The 13,144-nt window shown below is 42.7% G+C and overlaps 1 protein-coding gene and 1 long non-coding RNA gene across 2 annotated transcripts; both read left to right on the top strand.

The window, feature by feature from the left end:
* Positions 1 to 3,950: 3,950 nt before the first annotated feature.
* On the top strand, positions 3,951 to 5,474 carry LOC311105639 (uncharacterized protein). The gene is made up of 4 exons (XM_084147844.1): positions 3,951 to 4,093; positions 4,498 to 4,596; positions 4,855 to 5,313; positions 5,450 to 5,474. Exons 3-4 carry the CDS (start codon positions 4,935 to 4,937, stop codon positions 5,452 to 5,454), a joined length of 384 nt encoding a protein of 127 aa, XP_084003970.1. The 5' UTR covers positions 3,951 to 4,093; positions 4,498 to 4,596; positions 4,855 to 4,934; the 3' UTR covers positions 5,455 to 5,474.
* Positions 5,475 to 5,910: 436 nt separating this feature from the next.
* Positions 5,911 to 8,642, top strand: LOC311105638. The gene is made up of 4 exons (XR_014610285.1): positions 5,911 to 6,059; positions 7,345 to 7,506; positions 7,682 to 7,755; positions 7,844 to 8,642. It is a non-coding gene; the product is annotated as an uncharacterized lncRNA (long non-coding RNA).
* Positions 8,643 to 13,144: the final 4,502 nt, after the last annotated feature.

Below are 13,144 nucleotides of genomic sequence, written 5' to 3'. Positions count from 1 at the left end.
CTGGCGGCTTATCTATTGGTCCACAGGAAGATTATCTTTAACCCAAACACCAGATGGCAGCCTCTAATTTAATATAATTCCCAAGGCTCAATCCCTCTGTTCATCATGTGACCTTTAATTGAAACCTTAGCTTCTTCAAATTACTAACATATTGCATTATTAGAGTGCTATCTGAAAGCCACTAATAACATTACCATTCACATACTGTCAACACTCACTAAATTTGACATCAACTGATAGATCATGAGTACCATGAATCTTTCCATTTGACTGTCTTTATCACCGTCTTTGTTTACTTTCACTAGTCTCCATATCGGTTTCCTTCAACTATGACCCTTCACTCTTTCCAGTAGGAAAACCCCTCTCAATCACTACTGCTAATACACACAGATCACTCTCAAACAATGTTCTGCTTTTACCCATATTGTAAGGTCTAAAAACAAACATGATAACTTTCTCCTTATTGGAAGGCAATGTTTTGCATTTTAGTCTACACTAACAATGTTACTCTTAATATGTATTACCAATTTCTGTTGGATATTCTTTCTGCTTCACACTCATTAAATGTCTATTATTTTGAGATGAATATGTCATGCGGCAAAATTATAAAATATGTTGGCCAATTCAGAGGGAGAGATAAACTTTGGAGGGAGCCTCCTTTTTAAGGTAGCTCTCAAGACTAGAGTTTCTTTCTGGGATCAACAGTTACTATAACTGGTTTAGGACTGCCTATCAGTCTACTGTCATTGGAATGTTCTGTCCATAAGGTTTCTGGCACCTGAGACAGAATAGACTGGGAGGCAGTGTCAGACCCCCAGTCCTCCTGAGGGAGTGGTTCAATGTGCCTGCTTACTCATTGGTTTAATATCTCATAGTTTGGGATATCAACAAAAACTCCATCTGGGGTACAATAAATTGTAGCATTAAGTCTCTACCTAGCAAGTTACACGGTTGGGTGGGTGAATACAGAAAATCATTTTCACCATTCATTGGTCCTATGTAACAGGGCATGGGTTTTGTTTCAAAATGTATTACCGGGGTGGAGGAAATCCCATAAGTGTTTATAGTTTTATTGGTTAGAGGTAAGTCAAGTGCTGTACCTTTACCAAAAGTGGATGTAGTGGCTCTACCAACATAGGAATTTCTTGCCCTTGTATATCATAATGTTTGGGCCAGATTGGTCTACTTTTATCTGTGTGTATTACTGTATTAAAGATGTTGTTTCCGCTAAGGGGCGTCCTTATTGTGGCTGGTTAATTTAATTTAATCCTTGATAAAGCCTATGATTTAATGTAGCGATGATATTTTGCGTTGGAAGCTGTTTTAAAAGCATAAAAACCATTCCATCAGTCTTCTTGGTTAAGGGCCCAGCAGAGCTCTCCTTCTCCGATGACTGTCTACTTCTGGGACACTACTCCGGGCATGCGTTGGTCCCTTTGGTTCAGGACTCATCTCACCCTTTCCGCAGTGGGGGTGGTCAGAAGAACTTGGTACGGCCCTCTCCAAATGGGGGGTTCCTTCCAACTCTTTGTCCTGAAGTCTTTGACCACCACGAAATCACCTGGGTTCAAACAGTGCTCAGCTCCACCTGCCAGGTTTGGCAAAGACACCTTCACCCAGGGGGAAAGAGTTTTAAGAACACTGTTAAGGGTGACACAATACTCAACCTTGTCTTTCTCCATTCCTTGCAAGGCCAACCTGTTCTGAGGAAAAGGTGTATTAGTCATCCTCATGGGACGGCCAGTCAGCACCTCGTGTGGAGAGAGACCAGTGACTGTGTAGGATCTGCCTCTCATACTCATCAGTGCCAATGGAAGCACCTTCACCCATGTCAGGCTTGTTTCACCAATTAGTTTAATCAATTTTGTTTCCAGAGTTTGGTTCAACATTGTTACTCATGCAAATCAAACATTTATTGCAGAAATGTTCTGTAAACACAGTAAAACCTACTGTACACCAATATTTATTTAATTTACAAGATCCACCATTCCTCCTTTTGACACATGGTCTTGATCATGTGACAATTTGGCAAGGAATTGGAAAGTACAATGGGGCATGGCAGGTCTGCTCCACTCATCCAGCCATACACCCGAAGCGTCCTTCTCTGATGCATCAGCTGTTGCCTGCAGAGTCATTACAGAGAAATGGTTAGTGGAAGCAGGAACTGCTGCCATCTGTAGGACAGGGGGGAATAGAAGATAAAGCAGTTAATTTAGCTGTGCAGTCAGCCTTGGTGTTCCCCATAGAAATGTTATCTTCAGATAGTGGAGGGGAGTTGGACAGCCTGTAACAGAGACGAAACAAGATTACTGTGTGCAATCGGTTTTCCAGACAAGGTCAAAAACACTCTACTCTTCCACAATCATGCACTATACCAAACGCATATCTACTGTCAGTGTAAATGTTAACAGAGCTTTCCTTTGCCAAAATACAAGCTCTAGTCACGCCAAATAGTTCTGCAGCCTGTGCAGAAAAAAACCTCAGGATTGTCTAACGGGGTGTCTCTCATGTCCAACCTGGGGCTACAGTCAACTTCAATAGCTAAATCACAGTCCTGGTCTTCACCGGCATCTGCTGTAGGTAGAAGAGTTGAAGGGTTAAGAATTGTACATCATTTCAGAGTAACATGGGACATTGTCAACAGAATGTTCTGATAGTCTAGCAGTCTCGCAGGCGTCAAATGAGCCATTCTTGCCTGTGTAATAATTGCGTGCACAGCATGGGGCACATGTACGGTTAGAGGAGACATTGCCACAATATCAGAACATGCCAAAACAGCCTCAGTAGCAGCCGCTACTGATCTCAAACAGGAAACCATTCCCCTGATCACAGTATCCTCAATCGTCAACATACTGAACTGAAATACTCCCTCCAGGAGCAACAAGAAAGAGAAACGAAAGAAAGCATTAGCTAAATAAATTACTGACCTGGAGGCACCTGGGATAAAACGGTAACTGTGTTAGGCACCAGGGGTGCTCTAGCATGTATAGCATAATTTACTATTCTAAGGTCTTGAACAAAATGATAATCACCAGATGGTTTCCTAACAGGTAAAATTGGTGTGTTACATGGCAAATACGGGCAGGGAACCAGAGCGCCTCTTTCAACTAACGCACTATGAACGGGAATGATACCCTTTTCGACTTCTTTGCTAAGAGGGTACTGAGCTTTGTAAGGTCTGTGGGTGCCTTTTGGAACGACCACAGCTGGCGCAGCTCCTTTCATGCGTCCAATGTCGGTCTTCGATTTAGCCCACAGTTCTTCAGGTATATCTTTTAGCCAATCAATGTGTGAATTATCTTGTAATACCACAGGTATGGTTTCAACTGGAATTGGTTCTTTTCTTGGTATTGTCATTGCAGTAGCCCAGTATGGTGTTGGAGCTGACCACTTTCTCTCTCCTTCACAGGCCATTACTTTCTTCATCCAAACACCCACATCTTTCAATTGTGTTCCAGGAGCTTTTGATAAGCTACAATGGGGAACAGAGCCAGGGACTTCATACAGACTAATCTTAGTATCCCTCAGCAACACTCCAGCTGCTATGAAGTCTTCTCCTCTGTATATGCCATTCATGGTCATCTCAACTCTGTTGGTATCCAACAAAAATTGCATTTTATGTTTATGAAAGGAGCATTATGTATAATTTATGCATTATAATGTAATAAAATGTCCATAAAATAGCTGCAGTAACAGTGGAATGATAGTGTTTCACAATTATTCTTATTTTTTTAATGCTTTGGGCCTTACAAAATTGCATTCAGAATTTCAGTTTTCCTATTTGTCAACAAAAGATCGCGCATCTCTTGTTTTCGAATTGGAGGGCTGCACCATCCCTCTTTGAGCAACGTCACTTGGAGGCGTGGTCATCTTCTTCCGAGCGCAATCAACAATGTATTAGGCAAGCGTCCAGCCCAACTGGTTGCAGATACAGGTGCCAAAAAAAAAAGAAGTTTAGCCAAGCGACTAAATGATAAGGCTCGGGGAAAAACCAGAGTAAATATAAGTAACAATTTTAATCGCTGGAGAGAAGTTATGGCCCTAAAAAAGGGCTGAAGTCTGATGCAGAGATGGCCTGTTTTCTGCATGACAGGTAACATTACCAAGGCGTTGCGCCAGCTACAGTAGCTACCTAGCGAATGTTAGCTTTGATGTTTGTGAATGGAGAATCCGGGTTAGCTTTATGCTATCTAAATTATATGGCTGTCTTGATAAATAACTAAGGTGTACATGGTATTTACGATCTAAAACCAGTCAGGATATTGACATAAGCATGTGTGTTTCTGAGAGTCATGATCATTTAGAACCTAACACTAGCTAACGTTTCATGTGCATTTCTCTGTTTGAGAGTGATATAACTGTAAGGCATTCGGCTGTAACTTTAGCAGCTGTAATAGTGCTCGGCAGTATAGTTGCCTCGCCTTTTTGAGACTTCCAAGTGACTAACGTTATTACAGAACATTACTGAAACAATGTTAGCTATTTCTCATCTTCTAGTTATGAAAAGGCCCCACCACAATCCCCTCCAAGGAAAGTGTTACCTCTGCCTGCTTTATCAAGCATTGGAGTGGCATCCAGCACCATGCTGTCAGATAGGTGAGAACACATGCTTAATTTCAATAGGAGAATTGCTAGATACCTTTTTCCTATTACTTTCAATGATGGCTATTGGGTAGTGTGAACTTTCTTGTATGTGCATAATTTATGGTTGGTTTCTGTGTTTTTGTGTCCCTCTCTTTGTGCCTGCCTTCTTTGAGTATTCTATGTGGGGGTGTATCTCTCTTGTATTCAACATGTTTGCCAGTAATGAAGATACTATATGCTTGGAGTATAACCGACTGTCTTTTTCTAAAGGGGGGATGAGTTTCTGGAGGAGCCTGGAGTGGTTGAGCTAGATGGGAGCACCATGGAGGAGCCTGGAGTGGTTGAGCTAGATGGGAGCACCATGGAGGAGCCTGGAGGTGGTTGAGCTAGATGGGAGTTCCATGGAGGAGCCTGGAGTGGTTGAGCTAGATGGGAGCACCATGGAGGAGCCTGGAGTGGTTGAGCTAGATGGGAGCACCATGGAGGAGCCTGGAGTGGTTGAGCTAGATGGGAGCACCATGGAGGAGCCTGGAGTGGTTGAGCTAGATGGGAGCACCATGGAGGAGCCTGGAGTGGTTGAGCTAGATGGGAGCACCATGGAGGAGCCTGGAGTGGTTGAGCTAGATGGGAGCACCATGGAGGAGCCTGGAGTGGTTGAGCTAGATGGGAGCTCCATGGAGGAGCCTGGAGTGGTTGAGCTAGATGGGAGCACCATGGAGGCAACAGAAGGTGAAAACAGGCTACACTAACGCTTTTTTTTCCTTAACTACTCCCAGACATTATCACCCTATATGTGTATTGCCAATGTTGTACAGATCTTATTCAGTGAATTTACTTTTTTTGTTGTTCTATCACTTCTATTTAGCCTGATGAATATGAGCATCTCCGAAGAGACCATAGAAGTAAATGAAGATGAGGTCAATGACCTAATGAATAGTGTGTAAGTGTAAGATTGTTCTTTGTATTTGTGATGTGCTAGTGTGCTTACTTTTGTTGTTTGTATTTACAATTTACCATTATATTATTATTCTGTCTTATTTGTGATAGCATCAATTGGGATGATGAAATTGGTGCTGATGAGAGGGGTGCTGATCAATTGTTTATCCACATTATTTTCTATTTGTTGAAACAGAACGGGTGGATATCTCCATCCACAGCTGCACATTGATAGACTACCGGTCATCAGTGTGGAAGAGACAGTGCATGACTCGATCCTTTTAGAAGACTCTTCTGCCACAGACGCACCACCATCCACAGACATGCCTGACCCACATCAAGTGATTTGCGAGAATGACATCATTGGCAAGCATGCATCCATCACTTATGAAGACAGTTTAATACATCTGACAAACTTTCTTGTGCTACCTGTGGATCAGTGCCCGTTCCACAGCCGGGGAACAGGTGAAGATTGCTATGTCCTTCCACACTTCGAGGTCCACATCAGTTCGAGAGGCACAGCAACCATCATTGAATGGGTGAGTTAATCCAATCCTAACATGGGTTTGTTACACTTCTCTACATGTATTCAATGAAGAATGTCACAGACTTGTATCTTTGAACTCCCTATGCTATTTAGACATTGGTTGGCATCCACCCAAGTAAGGGGCCATATCTCAGACTGCCCATCTTAATCTTTTCTTTTTATTGGCCAGTCTGAGATATGGCTTTTTCTTTGCAGCTCTGCCTAGAAGGTCAGCATCCCGGAGTCGCCTCTTCACTGTTGATGTTGAGATAGGTGTTTTGCGGGTACTATTTAATGAAGCTGCCAGTTGAGGACCTGTGAAGCGTCTGTTTCTCAAACTAGACACTCTAATGTATTTGTCCTCTTGCTCAGTTGTGCACTGGGGCCTCCCACTCCTCTTTCTATTCTGGTTAGAGCCAGTTTGCGCTGTTCTGTGAAGGGAGTAGTACACATCGTTGTACGAGATCTTCAGTTTCTTGGCAATTTCTCGCATAGAATAGCCTTCATTTCTCAGATATTGCTCTATTGGTCACAGAGGAGATGGTTGGGAAACCCTGCACACAGCCAAAGGAGGATTGTTTTCTTTTTACAGATCAAAACCTGATCTTGAGTCCTACCAGAACCATATTCTGATGTACGCCAGCAAGCGTTTTTCCTTTCCACCACCAGTCTATAAGGCCTGAACACTGCTGGCAGCACTAGATTACAACTTCCACAAGGACAGACCAGCCAGGTAGAACGCAGATGGAACCAAGATGTAAATCCCCACTCTATTTGAAGTCGATAGGTTAGAGAAGGAAGTTTTGAACAACAGAACTTTTCAAGTCTGCCCAATGCACCTGTTCGCACTCATACATTGGCCAAACACAGGGTCTTTCTAAATGAATATTTCCTGAATTGCTCTCCTTGCCTCCTTTTCAAAACCTATTGGCGAAGAGGGTCAGAGGGGAGTGACCCTGGACCTTCTTCTACCATACGATTGAGAAGTAGGCAAGGACATGGGATGCAAGTTTTTTTTTTGTCATTGAATATAAACAGGAACTTAAGTGTATTTGCAGTGTATTGTAAACCATCCAATCTTCTTTCTCAAAACCATTGAGGGAGGTGATGCACAACCTTATTTGTTCTGTTGTATTCAGATTGCAAGATCTGTGACCTTACTAATTGTCCTTGAAAGTACATATTTTATAACACAATGCATACTCTAAAATTCTGTTGATTTATAGCTATAGAAGACTGTATTTTAAAAAAATATGGGGTCTAGTCACTAAAGACTAAGACATATGGATACATTCCAGACCTCCAATGCAAGATTTTGAGGAAGCGGTTGGAATCTGGTGGCGGGATGCCAAGGAGAAGAACCCTAAGGCCCGAAGACCCTAGAAGACTTGGACTCCTACCCCCTATTCCTCCACCAACAACTGAGGAACTTGTGCAATCACAAGTGAGAAGAGGCCGAGGTAAGTAAAGAACTGAAGGCAGGAATATCAGGTAGAATTGCATCAGACCTCAGTGAGTTATAACAAAGCCTTTAGGAGATGATATCTATGCAGTCAATGAATAGTTGTGTTTTTATAATTTCACAGTATCGGTACACTAAACCTCCACATTCCTCATTCTTTCCCTTCCCCATAGCGTTAGGTGAACCTCGAGACCATGCAGGAGCTCCAGAAACCTCCTCCAGCTCAGCAACCCTGTGAGAAACCCAGGTAATGACCCACATACATACAAATGACATAATTTGAAGTAGTAACAATAATATTTTTTTCTGACTTATCTGTTGGAATACATCTCTAGATTAACAGTAAAGTCCCTGATGGACCAAGAACCCTCTGAAGCCTCCACTATCAAGCAACTAGGGGGAGACCTCCCTGCCTGCTTCCCAGTCCCAACCACAAAACTGATGCAGCACTTTCTCCATGTACCAGGCCACACACACAAACTGATGACAGGAACATACACATGGACAGCTTAAGCTCTATGGCTGACTGGTATAGTGAAGGAATGGGATGAAATGAGCATTGATCTAATGCTGTGAAGAGGCCCTACAGTGCCAGACCATTTTCATAGGTTTACTTTACTCTGTAAACATGGCCTTACTTTTGAGAATACATTACTTAATTAAAGGCCCACCGTCATCACATGATCACCCCATTCAATTTGCCAAACAGCTCCTAAAAGGCTTTTCACAAAAAGTGACATCACACATCCCAACTTGCAAACTAATCATTGGTTTAGAAGACAAAACAAGAGTGACAACTTGATTCTAGCCTATTGAAACAACACAGAGTAGACCATCCCCTCCCCAAACCACTTGCTGCACACCTGAACCTTATTTTGATTTAGATTGTGGTCGGTGGTGTACATGAGGTGATTTGAATGGGGTGATCATGTGATGACAGTGGGCCTTTAAACAGTTATTTCAGATTAAATCACAGCTAGATCCATTGATCCACCTGCTACGTCATACACCTGTCAGCCATAGCTCTATTAAAATATATTGTTTGCCTCTTTACCCTCCTCTAATCCTCCCATCCTTGTGTCATGGGGCTCTACCTGCCTCTACGGGTGTATATTATGTCTGGGCTGACACACATCTTTTATTTCTTATTAGGTGACAAGTGACACAAGGTTCTGGATCATAGGTGTTTTTGATCTGGTTATATTCTGAGTTTCTGTTTTAGCCATTTATCAGTTGACCATGTTTCTTGGTAGCTAAGGGTTAACTTGCGTTTGATCATGTTCACATTGCATCTTAACTCCTTAAAGCTGCAATCAGCGAGTCGTCTGTGACCCCCAGGACACACCTCTTTCATTATTTCATTTGTAACGAAACCCAACACTTACCTCTTTTTCTCACTTCTCTTTTGGGGTGGAGTTGATCCAAATCCAATACTAATGATGATGATGCTTGTTCAGTAGAACATTTTCAACAAAAAAAAACGTTGTCCCTGCTGACTACTCTGCTGTTTACATTCTAGCTCTCCCATGCACGCTCATGCACGCTCATGCGGGCTCCCTCATGCCCAAGCGCTCTCTCTCGCATCTATGCGCTCTCCCACTGTCTCACAACCATAGATTGTGTATATATAAACAACACAAGAAGCGGGGGTAAGCCTTGGGTCATGGACGACTCGCTGATTACCACTTTAAATATGTAATTGATATAATTTGTCCAGGGGTAGTTATGTGTTTTATATCCCAGTTGAAAACTCCTCTGGGATATTGGTACCATAACCGAATCATTTCACACCTTTGTCTTATTTCACATTTCACTGGACATCCCATGCTCCTTGAATAGCAAGGCTTGGAGTAAGTTCTCATTTACCTGCATAGACCTGGCACAAGTCATTGGTGTTAACTGTTGTTTTGAGGGTGACATTTCAACCGTAGAATTATGTCAATGGTAACCAATTTTCAGTACAGACAAACGTTGTCTAAAATGTGTAAAATTGTGCCTTTTTAAACTTTATATCCAGAAAAAAACGAATATGCAAACAAACTAATGTAAAATGATTATTTATTCAAGCACACTTTCAGATGTATAAATACAATTTTAACTTTGTTGTGCCGGGAGAAAGTGCAGTGATGACACTTTTGAGTGAGAAATAAACTAACAACCTTTAGAATCTTTGATATGACATGGTGTGCCCAGTAAGAAGGTTTTTGATGTCCTGAAGATGCACCTGGCAGGTGTTTGTGTGTGGAGAATGCAAACAGAGAGAGGGTGTGTTCTGTTCACAGCAAGTGACATGATGCCACACTAATGTCATGCCAATAACTGTCTGGCAACAGACAATCTTTGGGTATAACACTAGTATGTCATCATGTGAAACGCTTTGAGAATCCTAGCGCCCAGGGTGGAACCCAGTGTCCCTGATTCTCCAAACACAGTAACTGGGGATGACAACTCCGTTTCCTGCACCATGCTGCCACATCACAAACTGTGTGTAGGCAGCATGCCGGTACTCCCGGGCGTCATCCCCAGGCTCTGCTGCATCAGCCACTGCCAACACGTCAACCCTATACCGCCTGTGCAAACGTAAATATCCGTTGTCTAGGCAGTAATGGGCAAAAAAAAAAAAAAAGACCCTTACAGAGGTCTGGTCCCTGATCGCAACACTTCCTCTCTGTCTGTAGGCATCTCCCTGCAGTTGCCACAGGTGCACCTGGTACATGTACAGGTTGTGGCTCACCATTCCGCCGCCGGTAAATCTCTAGGACATCAGAAAGCAACCCTGGCTCTCGCTGAAACATCAGCCTCACCACCTCCCTGTTTGTATCATCCAGATCCCTGATGAGGAATTCCTGAATGAACAGATGCACACACAGCCTATTATCCATAAGGCAGAATGTGATATTTCTCTACACACCCAACTAAAGGTATTTCTCATATGTATGGTCAAGGTCTACGATTAATTCAAAGTCAATTCAAACACTACTTTCTATTGCAAATTGATGAAACTAGATCATGTTTCTATTGAAAGTGGTATGTGTGGAGAAACACCAAAAACCAAAATGTATACTTTCTTTTTGTTAAATATATAGGCATTTTCAACATAATACAAACCTGTGTGGCAGCCCTTCTATCACGTCAGAGAGCAAAAAGCCTCCTCTCATCCTAATTTCTGTCTCGCTGATGCCTGCCTCCGCCTGTCCGTCCTCTGCCCCTGGCTCTCCCTCTAGCCCTGCCTCTGCCTGTCCGTCCTCTGCCCCTGGCTCTCCCTCTAGCCCTGCCTCTTGCCCTGCTAGTCGGACTGCCATCATCAACATTGCGCACACAATGAATGACGTTAGCTAGATGTTAGATGTCATGCTATGTGAAATACTTTCTTACATACATTGGCTATTACAATAACATTTCACAAGGTTGAAACTACTGCAGCTGGCTACCGTTAGCAAGGGAACCGACAGAACACGTCACAGACAATTGAGAAATTGCACAACATTGCCATATGGTATTACAATACAAATACTTTTTGGAGTTTAACGTTTTATTTCTTCTCATCACTCGACATTCTGTGTGTCCAGTGGTTAGCTAGTAGACTGCTGCTGTAGCTGTATGAAATGGCTGGCTTGCTATGCCTATGTAAACAAATCCACACGTTTTAGAATGAAAGGGAGAGAGCATGAAATGGGGGAGTGACTCAAGGCTTGTTTCGAAAGGGGGTGGGGAGGGGGGAGAGTTGTTTGAAAATAGCCTAAATGTTGTTGCAATACGCCAAGCTTCCACAACGTTGGAGAAAAATGGGGATATCTCCTTTAACTCAAATGTCAACAAGGGGGGTTTGGGTTGACAAGGTGGTACATTTCAGCGTGACAGGTTTCTTCTGCTTCTTCATCATTGTTTTCTTCATGAGTTTCTTCTTCTGTTTCCGCCTCATCCTATGTTTGGCAGCCCCCTCGTCCACCTCTTCTTCCAAATGGGTTGTCCACCTGCACGCCAACAGGTGGGGACAGCCACTCTGCTTGGCCTTCTCCTGCTCCAGGACAGTGTCTTGAGAAATGCCCTAACTTCCCACAGTTGTAGCAGCTCTAGTCTCACCCTCCTTCAGCTCCAGCAGGGGCTGGTTGCTTTCGGTCTTCAGCTCCAGCACCTTCTGCAGCTCCTCCAACAACTCCTAATCCCACGGCTCCTCCACCTGGCACAGGCCCACCCCCAAGTGGTTATGAGAGGGTGGGAGGCCACCATCTCAGTCTGCTGGTGGAGGATTTGGCAGTGGCGGATACAAGGGGGGCACCATGAAAGGGTTCCCTTGGAGAAAGGCCAGCCAGGCTTCTTCTTATTTTGTCCTTCTTTCTCTTCAAGTTGGCCTCTCACAGACTCCAGTTTTTCTGTGCTCAGTGACCCATCACCTGGGAAATCTCCATCTGTCCATCTTGTCCAGTCTTCTGTTTGGTTCAGTACCCCCCTACCAAATTTATACTAAACATACAATCTATGTACAATCTGATACACACAAATATAACATTTTCCCTCACAGTCATTAATTGTTTTTATCCAGAACCCAAAATATAAGCTTGTTTTACTCCAATGTTTATTAACAATGTAAATATAAACAAACACTGTGTATAGCCTCAAAACATGGTTAAAAGCATGCATTTGATATCATGGATGGTCAGTTCTTTTCTCCATAGCTCTGTGTATGAATTTGAGAGTGGTTATCCAACCCCATCCCTTAGCCTTTTAGCAACACAGGCAGGGAAAATGCTTTGTTATTGTTTCAATTAAGGATTCTAGCTTTAAAGTGAGTTATTTTGGGGTGGTTTGTTGTTTGGGGAGTTATTATAGTGGGCTATTATTATAGTAGGATAGAGTGAGTCCTACAGTATAACATCACAAGCGATAGAATGGTTTAAGCTCTCAATGTTTCAGTTTGAACATTCTTTAAATTCTGTGGTAGTTCTTCCGCCAATGAAATAAATGGGGATACACCAAGTTTTATAGTGTATAAAGTATGAATGGTAGCAACAAGCTGTGTTGAAGCAATCTAAGTTGAGTCAGACTGCACATGTCAAATTTGGTTTGGTGTTTGTAGCATAAACGGTTCAAGAGCAGTGTCGGATCCAACTTGGAAGGTTGAGTGGGTGTATGGGCATTTGTGGTGGTGGTTTGGGCTCTGTTGGCGGGAATACAAAGCTTTATTAGTGTGTTTGAAGCTTTTGGAGGTAGACAAAAATTAATGCTATGACGCTAGGTGGTCAAGTGAAGACTGGTTGAGCCGTTCAGAACACAGTATAGGCCAGGTGTGGAGGTTGCATTACCAGTCTCACACTGTTTACTTCAGATACATCTTACTGGATTTAATCAAGTCAAACTTTGGGATAATTCAGTAAGAACACTACTGTAATCTGGCACGAGTACCTATTACTTTACAGCAAGCACACCAATAACTAGTAGTAGGAACCAATAGAACTTGATGAGCAAGGTATGTCACAATATCCTTTTATTCTTCCTCTTAGCAAAAACTATATTTACTAAAGTAAATGTGTGTAGTTGCTAGTCTTTAAGTATTAATGGTTGTGAAATAGTAGTACTAGTGGTAGTGGTAATAACGGCAGTAGACCTAGTAATGGTACAGTGAGGGGAAAAAAGTA

This window comes from Coregonus lavaretus (genome assembly GCF_964263955.1).
Source record: "Coregonus lavaretus genome assembly, chromosome: 30".
Classification (NCBI taxonomy): domain Eukaryota; kingdom Metazoa; phylum Chordata; class Actinopteri; order Salmoniformes; family Salmonidae; genus Coregonus; species Coregonus lavaretus.
The sequence above is the reverse complement of the archived record's forward strand: the minus strand, read 5'-3'. Positions and strand labels throughout refer to the sequence as shown.